The sequence below is a fragment of the Colletotrichum lupini genome, chromosome 1 (assembly GCF_023278565.1).
Source record: "Colletotrichum lupini chromosome 1, complete sequence".
Taxonomy (NCBI): domain Eukaryota; kingdom Fungi; phylum Ascomycota; class Sordariomycetes; order Glomerellales; family Glomerellaceae; genus Colletotrichum; species Colletotrichum lupini.
The window spans coordinates 474,489-489,777 of record NC_064672.1 but is presented as its reverse complement, the minus strand read 5'-3'; the positions used below and the strand labels follow the sequence as shown (position 1 = coordinate 489,777).

Genomic DNA, 15,289 nt, shown 5'->3' with positions numbered 1-15,289 from the left:
TAACAGTTGATTTTATTTAGATTTAGTAAATTAACTAATTGGCTAATCATCATCATCGTCATCATCTCCGCCCTTTCCACCCCCTTTCTTCTCATCGTCATCTCCACCGTCCCCCTCGCGGAACGCATTGGGGGTCACCGCAACCGCTCGACTTGAGCCAGCAACGGGCTGCCCAGCCGTGGCAGCTACAGCATCAAACTGTGCAGACTTTGCGTTACCTAGCCGCGCAGTAAACGGACCGAATCCTCGCTCGTGGAACCCCAAGGTTGCCCCAGGGTTTCCGGGGTTTCTCACGGCCTTCTCCGACAGAGCCCATCCCATTACGGCGTTGGCACTCGTGGCCTCCGGACCGAGTCCCAAAGTCGCATCTAGACAGTTCTCGCAGAGAAAGGTATAAGTCAGAGACGTCGCGTTAACGGAGACGCCCTCTGCAATAGGCCGGACGGCGAAGTTGCCCTTGACTTCGGGTGGGTTGTCCTCGTTGGTTCCTTGGCGGAATGTAGCCATGACACCACCATTGCCATCCGGCCATGCTGCCAGGAAGAAGTTTCCTTCCATGTCGCCGGTCAAGCCCATGGCGCCCCATCCAGCACCGTTGACTAGCGGGAAAGACAATTGGCCGATGAAAGATGATGAAGTTGTTTCTGGCAGAGCCATCGCGAAGGCAAACGAGGTACGGGCTCCGAAGAAGCGCTCCATACCCAGGCCTGTGGCCTGGTCTACGAAGGGTGCGCTTTGCTGAGCTGGTGAAGAGGTGGGATCTTCAGCCTTAGTAAGGATGGCGATGGAACAGAAGAGAAGGATCGAGTAGAAGAAGGCAGGGCTAAACAGCCTCAGTGGGAGGAGACATTCGAACGTCATGATGGTATCGTGGAAATAGGCTTTGTCTCGAATTGAATGATTATGAGATGCCGGCGAACCAGCGCACGACCGAATTTGATAGATAAACTCGAAAGGGAAGACGCGTTGGAGGCTGAAGACTTTCTACTCGAAACTGACTTTGAGAGACCTTTCACACTGCTTTATGTATCTAACTTGTCCGTAGTCCACCATCTAAACCTCAGCCAAGACGCCACTGTGTTGAGACAGCTCCGTCTCATTGAGGCATTTGGGAGGAGTCGGTGAGGCCATGTTTGAGCCAAGATTAGCACCTGTCCAAACTTCCATCACATAATGGACAACCATCGGACGCATCGTGGTTGACCTCTCAAGAGGCTGGTTTTAGCAATCAGACCCGGGCTGTTCTATTAATACGACGAAATTGGTTGGCAGGATTTAGCGACACACTCCAAGTCAAGATGTCTGACAGGCAAGCCGTTTCGGGTTGTCTGGGGTAAGGCCTGGTCGCGCATCATCCGTGATGTGCAGCCAATGAGACCGATATGGAGACCCATATTTTGACCGTTTCATGGACGCAAGGCGGGAATAGTCTCACGACAAGAGAAATCCGATCTCCTCGTTACTTCTTGCCTGGAGCTGCCCGTAGTTTGCAGCTGAATCTGTTTCGAGAGAGAACTTCGCAAGTCGGTAGAGAGCCATATTGGCTTTGGGAGTGATCCTGCAAGTGGGCACGGCTATGACGGCGGAGACAAACTTGGCAGCGCAACAAGTGAGAGACGATGAGCCGTGCGATGACTTGCTGGGCTCACGTACGCAATCTAAGGAGTTTTACCGTCGTATCGGGTTACATGGTTGACTTGGGATACAATTCTTTACCAGGCGATATGGATTATTACCCCGCCAAGATCGCCTGTTGGATAGCTTTCCGCCCAGCTGTCCGAAAGGGACATCATTCCATGCCAAGTATTTGGCATCAGGTCAACTTGTCTTCCTCGCGAACCCGGCGGAACGGTCTGATGTGACGAAAGTAAGACCACCGAGAAGTCTAATCGGCGTTGGTCTTGGCAAGATATCAACCACTATCGCATGCAAATATTGTTGGCAAGATGTAGCGACAGCAAGCCTTAGCCCTTCACGCCATGCCAGGCTTTGGCAAACAGGAGTTCTTCGATGTCTGAACGTGATCTCAGATCTGCACTAGGTATATCAATCAGACGGCTCCAGTCAATGGAAGACCGAGGTACTCGCCTAGTATTGAGTAAACGTAAGAATAAGGTAAAAATAGCAAAAACAAGCGGAGTTGCTCACAGCTCACAAAGACTAGAGCGCTATTCCTGATTACATCAACTTTCCGAAGCTCATGCCAGGATACATTTAGAATAAGAACGGACGACAGCCAGCAACCGGAATCAACATGGGTTCAGCGTTCAAAAAATTTCAGACCCCAAATGCCCCATGCAGCCCCGCCGGCTGGACTTCCCCTCTCCAAAAATCCGGGTGACCCCGTTCGTCTGATCGGCTCAGGGTCAGGGGCAGTCTCAGACCTCGTGTCATTTAGCACTTTTTTTTTTTGGTACCGCCAGCGAGTGCAGAGTTTCCGAGGCTCTTGATAACCTTGGCGCCGGACAGTCGGCAAGTTCGCATTCGCCAACGGTTCGAGATGGTCTACTTGGCGAGGGGGACAGTGGTTGCCTTTCGCGTCTAGGGAGCAAGCACGGGTTTGCTTCTAACATGAGATCACGGACTTCGATCCCGAAGCTGTGGGCGGCCTAAGGTTGGCAGAGACATATTTTGAGGAAGACTTGAGAAGATTTCAAGCAACACGCTCAAGTGCAATGGGATGTAACGCAACAACACGTTAAGAAACACCTGCCCTGGGCGCTTTTCTTCTCAGCACCTCGCAACTTCATGAGCAAGTGACATCTCATCCAAAATCCACACCTCACGCGGGCAACTGCTTAGACATGTACCTTCGTCACGGCCCGCCTGGGATCATGAAGGACAGCAAGCCAGATCCCACCATCCCCGCCTCGAAGCGGGTTGAATTACACTCCGGCGTTGTGGCAGAGTGGTCTAATGCGCAAGACTAGAAATCTTGTTCCTTCGGGAGCGTCTGTTCGAATCAGGCCAACGTCGACACTTTTTGTTTGGGGCAACGATTTCGGGTGATTGATGTTGTCAGTTCTGGTTTGCGAGGTTTTGCCAGACTCTGCGCTTCTGAGCATCAAATTCTGTGCGTTCGGGTTCCCGGAAAAGCGGAGACTCCAATTCTGGCCTTTTGTGTCTTTTTACGACCCCATCAGATTAAAAACGCCACTTATGTCAGCCCCTCATTCCCTTGACTTACAACATCGCTGTCCATGGCTTCTGCGCACCCAACTCAAACCGCCAATGTCACATTATTGACGGTTGGGGTGCATCAATGTCATTGATAAGGGGACGCCTTGCCAAAAGCCAGCACCCGAAACAAAACATCACCTAGGTACTGAAATGTGCTCACGATTCAGGTCCGTAAGACGGCAGGAATCCCGTTCAATCGAGAAACCTAGTTACCTACCACACATAGCGGGCTCACTCGTTGTTCGACCACACCATCACGATGCCAACACATGGAAATAAGTTCACTCTGAATAGTCATTGAGTGGGATTTCAGAGTCAATTGATGATCTCCAGGAGTCATGAAAGATCGAATGGTAGTCCTTGTACACCAGCAAATTACTATCTAGTGGCTTGCCAGGCAACAATTCTGGCGTTCCATTCTGACAGCCTGCTTGACCCCAACCTGCCAATTTCGCAAGGAACCCGCAAGCGATGCTTAGAGTCTAGGAATGCCAAGCCGCCAACTCAAAAGCAACCTCAAGCCACAACATAACTTACACAAGGGTCCAACTGCGACTCTGGGACTAGCGAACGCCTCTCTCGGGGATCCCCTCAACTCCATTCGTCACAGTCGTCAAATTCGACTCAGCCGTACCGCGCCAGTCGCCGTTAGGGCGTGAAAAGTCTGACAGGACCTTATTTTGTTGGCCAAACCTACGTCGTTTGAAGTGTGTGTACTATGTAGTACTGTGCATGTACGATTGCACGGTTGAAAACGTTGTTAATCTGTCTCTTGCCAATCATGTAGCTCTGAGCGGGTCATCTCGCGCCCGAGTCAGAGTAAGCATTTGATACGTGTTGGCGATCTGCGCCTTGAATCGGCATTAGCTTGACAGCTTCACTTCGCTTACTCGCAGGAGCTAATAAGTTAGGGGAGCTAGATAAACAAGGTTAAACGAGCTGAGCTCGCTAGCCCAGGCTGACAGGAATGCGGGGACGGGGTCGACAGGCGGAGGCGGACTCGGACTCGGAGTCATGCCTTGCGGTGGCAGGTGATGTCAGTCGGACTAATAGCTTTGACTGAATTCAGGCAGGATTGATGATCTGAGGCTGTAGATGATACCAGCGATCTTCAAGGCCAGTGATAGACTCGGGTTCACTCCGTAGCTGCCCGACTGTATCCTGTCCTCTGGTGCTCCGCGATGGAGCCCCTCTCGGGGCCATTTCTACTCACCCATTCTGTTCTTCAACGTCTAGAGCTACCTATCTGAACACGAGACGCCACTCATGATCCTCTAATCAAACCATGTGGAAAGGAAGCGCCTTCAAAGTGCAGATGCCTGGTTATCATTAAACCCTGCATATCTAGCTCATCCCCACAAGGCTCACCCGCACTCTCTAATCAATCCACACCCTTCCGCCCACCGGTATTCATACACTCAAACCCCTTTCCGTCCCCATTCGAAGGGTCGGTACTGACTCTAGTTCTTGTACAGAGTACAACAAACCCGCCTTGCCAAGAAACAATTGCCTTGTCAATCAAGGGATTAAGGGACTTGGCAACAAGGTGAACGCCCGTCGTATTGTTCATCCCACCTGCCGTCCGTCGGTCCGTGTGACTTGACCGCAAACAAGCACCCAAGAAATAGAGATTGACGTCGGGTAAGCCTCGACAAGGGAGCTAACGAGCGATGAGCAAGGTCCGGGGTTGGAAGCTTGTATTCAGCTCTAAATTTCTACCAATATGGTACGGATATGCCCTCAGCCTGATCAACGGCTTTGTGTGAGTGGCTACCTTTGAGCAGGACTCCAGAGAAAGCCGCGGAAATGTCAAGGTCCAAGACACCTGCCTCACAAGACCTGTCTTTCTTCCTGGACTTGGGTCTGGCCAAGAACTACATATACCACAACATAAGTCTCTGAAGCTGTCCAACGATCTCGTGTCCCCCGCCCCCCTCAAAGCCTTTGAGCTTCAGGCGAACCTACCCAGACACGTTGTCCCCTTTCAAGACCAAATCCTCAAAGAGCACACATCACAAGCACCCAACCATGCTCTCCAAACCCCTTCTCTCAACCCTCTCGGCCCTCCTCCTCCCAATCCTCACCCACGCTGACGAGCCCCAAAACTACGACGGCTCAACGTCCCTCTCGACCCCAGCCTACCTCTTCCCCGGCACTGGCTCCACAATTCCGATCCTCAACATCGGCGCCGCGGCCGTAGCCTCGTGTGACATCGGCAAGAAATCCTGCGACAACGGCTGCATCCCCATCACCGGAACATGCTGTGGCACTGGTTCGGGCGGGTACTGCGAGGTAGGCAAATACTGCACCTCGGGTGGGTGCTGCCAAGTCGGCAAGACGTGCTCTGGTCCGCCTCAGGGATGTAGTTCGGGGAAGGTGCTTTGCAATGGGCTTTGCATTCCTTCTGGCACGGTATGTTGTTCCAACGGAGGGTACTGTGATGCCGGAGAGTCGTGTACTTCTGATGGACACTGTACCGGCGGCAGCGGAGGCGGGGGAGGAAGTTCCTGTGGGAACGGGCAGACGCAGTGTGGGAGTGGATGTATGCCATCTGGACAAACATGTTGTCAGACGTACTACTGCCCGACTGGGGAGACGTGTGCGGGCGACAAGAAGTGTAATAAGGGAGGCGGCGGTGGCGGAGGAGGCACTTCGTGTGGAGCTGGGGAGACGCTCTGTGGCACTGGGTGTATGCCTACGGGACAGACTTGCTGTCAGACCTATTACTGCCCCGCAGGGAACACTTGCGTGGGCGATAAACGTTGTAATAGCGGAGGAGGTGGTGGTGGTGGTGGAAGCCAGTGTGCGGCTGGTCAGACTCCTTGCGGATCGGGATGTATGCCAGCCGGTCAAGTCTGTTGCGATACATACTTCTGCGACGCCGGCGAGAAGTGTCTGGGGAACAAGAAGTGCGACAAGGGCGGCGGATCTGGCGGCGGAAGTCAGTGTTCGGCGGGCGAAACTCCTTGCGGTACGGGATGTATGCCGGCTGGTCAAGTCTGCTGCAATACCTACTACTGCGATGCCGGAGAGACGTGTGCTGGAAATAAGAAGTGCAATAAGGGTAGCAGCGGCGGCGGAGGAGGAGGAGGAGGAGGAGGAGGAGGAGGAGGAAGTCAGTGTGCGGCCGGCCAGACACCCTGCGGCACCGGATGTATGCCAGCCGGTCAAGTCTGCTGCGAAACATACTTCTGCAATGCAGGCCTCACTTGTGTCGGGGACAAGAAGTGTCGGAACCCCAACGGTGGAGGCGGCGGCGGCGGCGGCGGCGGCGGAGGTGGTGGTGATGATACAAGCGCGACATCTAGTCTACTCGCGACGATACCTGGGGGTGAAGCGGGGACTACGTCTCTGAGAGACTTCCCACAGCCCACGCAAACACTTGGTGGCGGCGATGATGGGCCGACATCATCGTCGTCGTCGAGATCTTCGACGTCAACAACAAGGACAACAACGACTAGCGCAGCGCCGACGTCAACATCGGCCCAAGGTGCCGCGTTTTTGGGAAAGAATCTCGACGGCTCCGTCTTGGTCGCAGGCCTCCTCGTTGCAGCGCCCCTGGTTATCTGAAAATGATCAGAAATGGTACATATTCGAATGGCGAATGAGTAAAAGAGTAACACAAGCGTGATTGAACGTCGTAGGGATCAGTCTATAATTTGAATAATATTCCCTTAATCATGTGTCGCTCCCATACGCCTAGGAAATCCCGGTAAACGCCAAACTTTTTCGAGCCCATGTTGATGCTAGAAATGTCAAGGCGCCATGTGTAGTGCTACCCAAGCAATGCTGCCTACGCCCGTAAATGTGTCATGATAGTCCTACAGATACCTGGGCCTCATCCACTCAAGATTACGAATACTCAGATTGAGCCCGTTGCTGGCCCACCACTTCCGCACCGGCTCTTGATCGCCGATACTGTCTTCCAAGGCCTCTTCGATATCGCAGGTTCGGTATTCGACGCGGTGTTTCCGCCCTTCCATTCCTTCAAGCTCGCCATATGCGAACTTGCGCCACCACTCCAGAACCCCAATGTGCTGATGGATTGTAGGTTGAACGAGGACCTCGCCGTCGAAAGCGAGCTTGTCGTTGCCCTTTAGCTTCCTCCAAAGTTCGAGAACGCCGACCTGACCCCATCGTGAAGCAATTTTTGCTACGCCGTCTCCATTGGCAACAGGAATGCCAGAGGCCACCCACCAACGTATGACGTCAACCTGGCCGTGCTGGGCGGCCCACAACAGCGACTTCCCAGGTCTAAGCACAATATTCTCGTCCTGGGCAGCTGCATCACGCCACCATTCAAGCACGAGAAGATGACCTTTTCCACTGGCCTGCTCGAGAGCAGCCTCGGTAAAGCGGAGCGGTAAGCCGGAGCGCCGCCACCACCAGTCCAGGCTCTGTATATGGCCGTTTTTGGACGCCCCATCAAGGGCTTCGGCATCGTAGCACTGTTGGTGGCGACCACGGAAATATCGGCTCTCCTTCCAATAATCAAGGACGTCGGAGCGTCCAAAGTATGCGGAAGCCTTGGTCGCGAGGACCTTGCCGTCGAAAGCCTGGAAGAGATCAGGGCGGTTGGCCTCCATCCAGGTAAGCACTTCAATCAGCGAGAAGCGGATAAGAAGCTTAATGACGAGTGCTGGGAGTTCGTGGAAGGTAGGCGGCGACTGAAGCAGCTTTTTGCAAATAGAGGTGGAGTCGCAAGTAAGTACGAGCCACTCCAATTCGTGCTCGTAGACCTTCACCGGATCGTTGGGGTTCCTGGGTTGTAGCTTCCAAGGATATGGCATGGGCAGGTTGGTGAAAATCCCTAACGCCTGCGCCAACTCCCAGTCGTCGGCAAAGTCGAGAATGATAGTCCAGATCTCCGGCGGCAAATTGGAGTATACTCGCGGATCACCCGAAGCGAGGTAACCGAGATGGGTGACGACGTCCACATCCCGACCCAGGCCGAGCAAGTCGGCTTGGTTCTTGATGATGCCTAACACGTCGTTGAAGCCGTTCCAATTGACGATTCGCTTCGGGTGTTTGTGGGCGCTGTCGTAGTGCCAGAGTATAGGTGGCATAGCTCGCACCCAAGGCCATTTGCTATTGATTTTGTTTAACTGCCTTTTCGTTACCGGGTTCTCCCACATGTGCGTGCTCATCCCAGGGACGAGAAGCACCTTTTTCGCTGTGTCCCAGCCGCGAAGCACCTCAAGAAGGAAAGTATCCGCGATTCCCACCATCATCTTGGCAATGTTGTCGGCATCGATCGGGGCGAGAACCAGGAGATCAGCCCACTCGACCAGCTCGAATGCCTGCTGGCGGTAGAACTCAATATCGTCAACGTCTGCTTCGGAGCCGGCACGCGACGGACCTAGCGGCAGTGTCATGGATCGGTTCTGCATAGTGATGACAGTCTGGCTTAAGCGGGGCACGGCGTCGTCGACGATGGCGCGCATCTCAATGGCCGAACTCTTGGAGAGACGGACGACGAGAGCCTGTGCCCATGATATGTCGCGGGGCCCATTAGCGGCCACTAGAAGGTGAAGCTTTCGGTCGCGCGGCTTGAAATGAAGTGACGAGGAGGAGGAGGCGCTCCTCGTTATTCGGAGCGGCAAGGGGTCGGGGGGATCCATCGTGTCATGCTTTAGGGGTGCTTGGGATGGGTCGTGGTGATCGAGGAGGTTTCGTCGACCGTCAGGCTATTGGCTTCGAGTCGATAGACAGCAGCTAAGAATCGAGAGGCAACGAACGCAGTCGTGGATATCGAATGTCGTGTCTCACCACTCTCTAGCGTGGCTGTGATCGGAGGCGGGTGTCGAGATGATAAGGGCCCAAGACGGACTTTGGGCGCGAGTCGAGTTGGCAAGGAGTAGGTATTTGCCGCGAGTCGGTGAAGAAGGTCAAACGTCGTCGATCGGCGGTCGTAGATAGCAGAGCTGCTGCCAAATTTCGGTGACACGAGTGATGTAGTGGGTTTGTGATTTATCGGCGGTTGGTGGTGTGTTGTCCGTGACAGCGTTTGCGGTGTGTGCAACGTCGCGTTGGGTAGGTCTGCAGTAGTGGTGGTCCAGCAATTATCCGGGGTCCTTACGGCCACACAGGAGATGATGAAGCAGGCCAGGCGGGATGGGTGTGTAGCGTGTGCAGGTAGGTATCCGATCCGCAGAGCAGCGAGTGGTAGCGTGAGGTCGCTCGCAAGTCAGATCAGCGAATAATAGGATGAAGTCTTGGAGAGAGTCGTGGCTGGCGGGCTGGAAGAATTGGACATGGATAGGTCGCAATATGTGGCATCACCATGACATGGGTGCGAATTCCTTAATTCCACTCTCGGGACGAGGTGCATGCGGTGACCGACCGACCGAGTGACGAGGGGAAGAGGGGGGAACGCAGTTGAGTGGTCCTCGCTTCGTCGGTGACTGGGAACAAGCTAGGCTTGTTTGTCGCTGGTGTTGGTATCGCTCGGTGTCGCTGGTCTCTGATTTCGATCTAGGCTACGATGATTCGTCGGGAGATGAGGCAGCGAAGCGAACTGGATGCGAGAGGGACAAGAAAAAAAGGTCCGGGCTTGTTCCTTGAGATGACGAGAATGCGAGCAGCGGCGGCGGCGGCAGGCGAGAAGAGACGTTGAGACGCTGAGACGCAGATGGGAGTTTTCGGGAAGACCAGGACGAAGGAGTGGGGACTTCCTGCAGGGCAGAATAGAAGGGGGGCAGAAGGAAGAAAAACAAGGGGTCGTCGACAGGGAAGAGTCGAGTATCCGTAAATGCGGATTGAGGGGGAGAAGGAATCTTCCTTTGCTAGGTGGATATGGAAGCAGTCCACGTCCACGTTCACGACTAGGTACGACTCCAAGAGCCCCAAGAGAAAAGCCTAGGAGAAAAATGAGGAGAGACTCAGACGGTGACGGTGACATTTGTGGAGGCCTTGCGGGCGGAAAGTCTGCCGTTCTTCCTTTCCAAATTCTTCCATCTGTCATTTGTGACCACCTCTCTTCCATGGCCTGTTGCCTCCAGTGACACCTGAGGTGCCACGAGGAAGCGTCGGTGAGCAGCAATTACCTAATCTGCCCCGCCTTTTCTATGCTTATCCCACGCTCCTTCCTTACCAACTGGCAACCACAGCGTGGGCAGTCACTTTTTTTCTTTTTTACAGGAGCCAGACTGAGCCTCTGAGGTGCGCCTTCCTCAGCAAACTCCCCCGCCTCTACGTCACTAGCGCTCCTACCTCCTGAGACAGTTTGACCAGTGACGGCAGGTCCAGAAATGCAAGCGACCCTTCCTTCCCTCCCACATGAAATTCTCCGCGGGTCGTTGCCATTGCCGAATCGACTCTCAGTCTCGGACCGTTACTTCCTTCGTATTCCAGGTCACCAAGACAGCTTTCATTCTCAGACTCATTCGCATTCTCACCTCATCGCTCATACCCAGACACGGCACTTCGCTTCATCATATCGCCGCTTCAAGTAACTCATGAACCGCCAGTCATCTGAACCTCCCTGATCGACTGCTGTCAGCCTGCCAAACCCAGCCATCGGACCGGCTCATCCTGGCTGCCACAAGGCAAACTCCAAGGCGTCACTGTGAATTTCGAGCATAGGCCCCCTGTTTTGCATCTCCGACTTCAATTTGCCAAGTTTAGCGCAATCCGGCTTTATCCCGCAGGGTCCTCCGTGTCTTCGGCGCCGGATCCCCACTCAAACGGCGATTAAGTGTGGATTTCATCCCGACTTTTCGCTTTTTACTCAGGAGCCCCCCCCAAGCGAGACCCCGGTCGACACCCCCGGACCGAGGAGCATTTCTTATTGAGCCATCAGAAATAAAGAGTGCTGACATAATTCAATCAAGTCGCATTAGCTTGAGCCGCGGCCTACTGTGTACGTCTTCGCACTCCCTACAGAGTCAAGGAACTTTTGTTATCGGATCCTCCAGAGAATGCGGCATGCATGCTCTAGTACTTCTTTTCCCTTTGATATTGAGTGCTGCTTCTGAGATATTTGAACGAACCGTGTCCCGCTGAGCATCCTCTGCTCCTCATGGCGATAATGGATGAGCCTCTCTTGAGCAAAAGTGGTGGCGCGTGCGCCATCGATGCACCTGAGAGACGCCTTACTTAGTTGTTGGCGCCACCAATACCTCAATGAAGAATACTGCCTCTTTCTACTATTGAGGCAGTTCGCGGCCTCATCGGAGTACTGGTACACATTTCTGATTCGCTCATCGGTAGAGTTAAGCTTCTCTATTACACCCACAAGCTAATGAACTCTATTCTCGGCACCCACCTCAACCTCGTTCTCGGTCAACTACCACAGGCCAACCATGTAATACGCAGCAGCCTTAAGGATCAAAGCACTCGTTCGCTATAGCTTCTACCGACTCAAACCAGATATGATATGATCGAGAGCATGCCAAGTGCGTCAGAACGGCTGTTATCAAAACTTGTAAGGAGAGCTACCGGATATAATTCCCTCATCCCGCTCCACCTAGCATATGAGATGAAAAGTAGTGTTGACCCTTATGATCGAATCATCATCGTGCATAAGTAGCTATGAGGGCCATTGGACTTTTTCCACTTCCACACACGACTAATGGCGGTCGCAACATAGAGCGCAATAGGTGTGGATATTTCAGGCATCCGTACGGCACCGCCTCTATGCTTTGCCAACAAGTCCCACTTTGCGGACTCATAAATCACCGGCAACAACTTCACGGAATCTCCATTCGTAACTAAATACGATGACTAAGTGACTATAAAACAGCTCTAGTGTATGAATGATATCTCCCAGGTTTTCCTAGACTACGCAGGTTGGGAATTTTCATTCTATCCCTTACAGTTCCACATGAGGTATTTCTGCCCACAAATTTGGATCCGAAGACAAAAATGCTATACGGTTTCTCTTTCTTGGTTGTGGCTATGACCTGTGCCACCACTGCCACCAGTGCTACCTCTGCCGTCCCTTTCACCTGGCCCCCTACGCAAGGATCCATGTCCGATTTCGAGTACAACTTACGCTACGGGTGCGATTTCATGACATGGTGCGGAGGCTTCGATGGCGGATGCGAAGCCGAGGTATTGCAACCCACAATGCCACATAGAGTTGCTGAGCACTTACTGATATATCTGGGTGATGGTAGTGCCAGCGTCAAGGGAAACAAGGCTGGACTTGCACGAGTCCCAATTGCGAGTGTCTTTGCGAGTAGAGCTATTTGATCTTCAAGGCATCCATGCACATTGCACAAGTGGTACCGCCAGTGGCTAGATGCCATGCAGTTCCCTATACAAAACCCAGTTGAGGCTGAACGCTTGAGTAGCGTGATAGTAATCACTAGGTCAATTTGGACAGCACTGGACAGATAGCTACACTAAAAATCAATGCAACATCTTTGGGAGGCGAAGAGGACTTCGCAAAACAATACAAGATGACCTTGGACTTCTTCTAACCAGCCAAAGACCTAGGTTACACTGGGCTACGAAAGCAGCGTCCGTTGTTGGGATCAGCTCTGTGAAATTTCGTGTCAGCTTACTGATTGATCCAAGTTTTATAGCAAGTATAGCAAGTATGAAAGCTTACATGTACTCCCAATTGCCGTACGCCGTTTTCCCCCCTTGGGCACATTTTGCTTCCTTTGAAAAGCCATTGACGCATTCAGGTCCATGGATAGTACGAGTTGCACCACTACCAAAATACTGCAAAGAGTCAGAGACAAGGAGAAATGGCTGCGAAATTCAAAATTGATACCTTCAGCTCAAAGTCCCACTTGATGCCATTCTTGTCATTCACGCAAATCCGTCGGAATTCGCCCTTGTTGTAGAGACCTGTAAGCAAGCTACAGACGGCGCTGAGATCGAGAACGTTGTTGTCATTGGCGTAACCTGTTCGTGGTCCTGATTTGAAACATTCCCCAAGAACAAAGGAGGGTCCAGCGAGAAGAGTTAGAGGGAGAATGTGAGTAGGACGCATGTTGCTAAGGACTGGAGAAAGTGTCTGTTTCGTTTTAGGACTCGTTGGTGAATGAGTCTTTGGGGCAACGATTTCTTCATGGCAAGCACACGAAGTACTTATAAATAAGCGCTGGATACGTGCATCCAGGAAAATGATCCTATTAGCATTATTACGAGCTGCCAAGGAAGCGATGAGCAGTTTTCAGCTCATCAATTGCAAACCAGCAATGATAGTCTTCGTGTTCAACTGTTCATTGCTTAGCTGTCGATCTTTCGTATTGAAGATTGAATTGACTGCCATTCATTTCTCGCTATGAAGCAGGTAGCAAACGCAAACTTCGCTGATCTGTCGAATGCCAAAGCCTGGAACAGGTGTACAGATTGCGCAGTAACACAACAACACATGTCCCCCTTTGCTGATGTTCACGCTGTTTGTATTACGAACCATTGTTCCCATAGAATTACCCCTACATGTGCCCTTACCTCTTGGTATCACCTCTCCGAAAGACAGTATCTCATCACATGAGTGTGGGATTCTGACTTGTGTTACATTCGCAATGTTATCGTTTTGTGGCGTTCCCAGATAGCTCGGCGAACGATGCACCATACCTTCCAGACAACGGGTCGAGAAAGCAATCAATGTGCCACCAAACTCTGAAGCTTAAGCACCAAGCTGTGATCTTGGAATCCCAACGTTGACAACAGGTCCCGTTTAGCAGTGAAGCAAGCCGTGGTCACGTCCTCAAACTTCAATCAATGTTTGCTTTTCTTGTGATCTTGACTCCTGTCAAGGCCGTGGTTGTCTTCAATGTCACCGTTGCTATCTCAATACCTAGTAGTGACAAATGTTGCGGCAAGGTAGATCACTACCTAAAATGCAGATAGAACTCTCTTCTAGTATTTAAATCTGCTCAGTTCCCGCGAAGTAAAATGTGGGCTAGGCTCCTATTCAAGCCAACAATATTCTCGGCTCTTGATCACCATTCCAATCCTCCTCAAAGACCTTGGCTACTCCGTCAAAATGAGGGCATTATCACTTTCCCACCTCCTCGTGCTAGCTTCCTGGGCCGCCTTTTCTTTCTATACTGTGCTTGTAAAGAACTCTAGCAAGATCGATGACACTATTAATATCCTTATTATAGGGTAGTTAGTTCGAACCGTAGTTAATAAAGAGATTAATTAAACTATATAAATATCTACGTAGTAAGTATAAAAAGGAGGTTTTAATTATAAGTTAAGCTAGTTATAATAATTATAAATAAGGCTCCTAATTAGCCCCTGCGTAGTCGGTTATATACCGTAGTTAAATTAAACTTTTAATCTAATACTAACTTTCTTTTTTTTTATTAATTTAACTACTATAGTTAGAAATATAATTCGACCTTGGGCCCGTTTATTAATTAGTCTCCTTTTCTCTCTTTTTTTTACTTTTTTTTATATAACCTATCCCTCTATTTATATAATAACTTTTCTATTACTTATAAATTACTCTAATCCCTTATTTAGTACTACTTTTATAAAAGCGTCTACGAAGTTATTTTTATTATTAATTTAATAAATCTTAAGTATTTCGCGCCTTTTATATAATTACCTAAAGGCTATAATATTAATTATAAGCCTCTTTTCTTTCGTTATTCCTAATTTAATAAGGTATTCGTATAGCGAGTAAGAATCGGTATAAATAACTATTAAAATAAATAAAAGACTAATTCGATTAGTAATCTTCCTTAGCGTTATTAAAATTATATAAGAGAAGTTAACGCTATTAATTATATTATAAACCTCTAATACTAATATACTTCTTATTACTTACTTATTTTTAATTAATAAGTAATAGATTATATTACTATATATAATAAATTCGCTTTTACTTATACTCTTATTAACTAGGATAATAATATACCCTAATTACGAAATAAGATTATTATTATTTATAAATAACTTATTAATAAAAACGTAAAGCTTATTAATTATAAAGTTAATTAAGTAATAAACGAGACCTCGATTAAGATTCGTTTATTACTACTTAAGCCGCTTATTAAGTACTTTAATATCTTATTTAATTAAATCTCTAGCCTACGCTACTTTAATATAATTAAAAATTATTTTAAGCTAATAAATACTTATAATATATACCCCTTACGCAAGCTTAGCTTTATACCGCTTTTTAATATTAATTATA

At 50.3% G+C, this 15,289-nt stretch overlaps 6 protein-coding genes and 1 non-coding gene across 7 annotated transcripts; 4 read left to right on the top strand and 3 right to left on the bottom strand.

The window, feature by feature from the left end:
- Nucleotides 1–42: 42 nt before the first annotated feature.
- On the bottom strand, nt 43–861 carry CLUP02_00149 (uncharacterized protein; the record flags this gene model as incomplete). Its single annotated transcript, XM_049279201.1, has 1 exon — nt 43–861. The coding sequence occupies one exon, from the start codon at nt 859–861 to the stop codon at nt 43–45; it is 819 nt and encodes a 272-aa protein (XP_049135158.1).
- Nucleotides 862–2,894: 2,033 nt separating this feature from the next.
- CLUP02_tRNA032 lies at nt 2,895–2,976 on the top strand. The gene has a single exon. It is a non-coding gene; the product is annotated as a tRNA-Ser (tRNA).
- Nucleotides 2,977–4,850: 1,874 nt separating this feature from the next.
- CLUP02_00148 (uncharacterized protein) lies at nt 4,851–6,750 on the top strand (the record flags this gene model as incomplete). Its single annotated transcript, XM_049279200.1, has 5 exons — nt 4,851–4,942; nt 5,018–5,156; nt 5,200–5,498; nt 5,539–5,689; nt 5,752–6,750. The coding sequence occupies 5 exons, from the start codon at nt 4,851–4,853 to the stop codon at nt 6,748–6,750; spliced, it is 1,680 nt and encodes a 559-aa protein (XP_049135157.1).
- A 251-nt stretch (nt 6,751–7,001) lies between these two features.
- CLUP02_00147 (flavoprotein) lies at nt 7,002–8,801 on the bottom strand (the record flags this gene model as incomplete). The annotated part of the gene is made up of 1 exon (XM_049279199.1): nt 7,002–8,801. One exon carries the CDS (start codon nt 8,799–8,801, stop codon nt 7,002–7,004), a length of 1,800 nt encoding a protein of 599 aa, XP_049135156.1.
- Nucleotides 8,802–10,430: 1,629 nt separating this feature from the next.
- Nucleotides 10,431–11,854, top strand: CLUP02_00146 (uncharacterized protein; the record flags this gene model as incomplete). Its single annotated transcript, XM_049279198.1, has 8 exons — nt 10,431–10,630; nt 10,682–10,747; nt 10,802–10,876; nt 11,013–11,118; nt 11,186–11,244; nt 11,311–11,519; nt 11,586–11,698; nt 11,771–11,854. The coding sequence occupies 8 exons, from the start codon at nt 10,431–10,433 to the stop codon at nt 11,852–11,854; spliced, it is 912 nt and encodes a 303-aa protein (XP_049135155.1).
- Nucleotides 11,855–12,045: 191 nt separating this feature from the next.
- CLUP02_00145 (uncharacterized protein) lies at nt 12,046–12,605 on the top strand (the record flags this gene model as incomplete). The annotated part of the gene is made up of 3 exons (XM_049279197.1): nt 12,046–12,336; nt 12,406–12,472; nt 12,523–12,605. 3 exons carry the CDS (start codon nt 12,046–12,048, stop codon nt 12,603–12,605), a joined length of 441 nt encoding a protein of 146 aa, XP_049135154.1.
- A 127-nt stretch (nt 12,606–12,732) lies between these two features.
- CLUP02_00144 (uncharacterized protein) lies at nt 12,733–13,126 on the bottom strand (the record flags this gene model as incomplete). Its single annotated transcript, XM_049279196.1, has 2 exons — nt 12,733–12,852; nt 12,905–13,126. 2 exons carry the CDS (start codon nt 13,124–13,126, stop codon nt 12,733–12,735), a joined length of 342 nt encoding a protein of 113 aa, XP_049135153.1.
- Nucleotides 13,127–15,289: the final 2,163 nt, after the last annotated feature.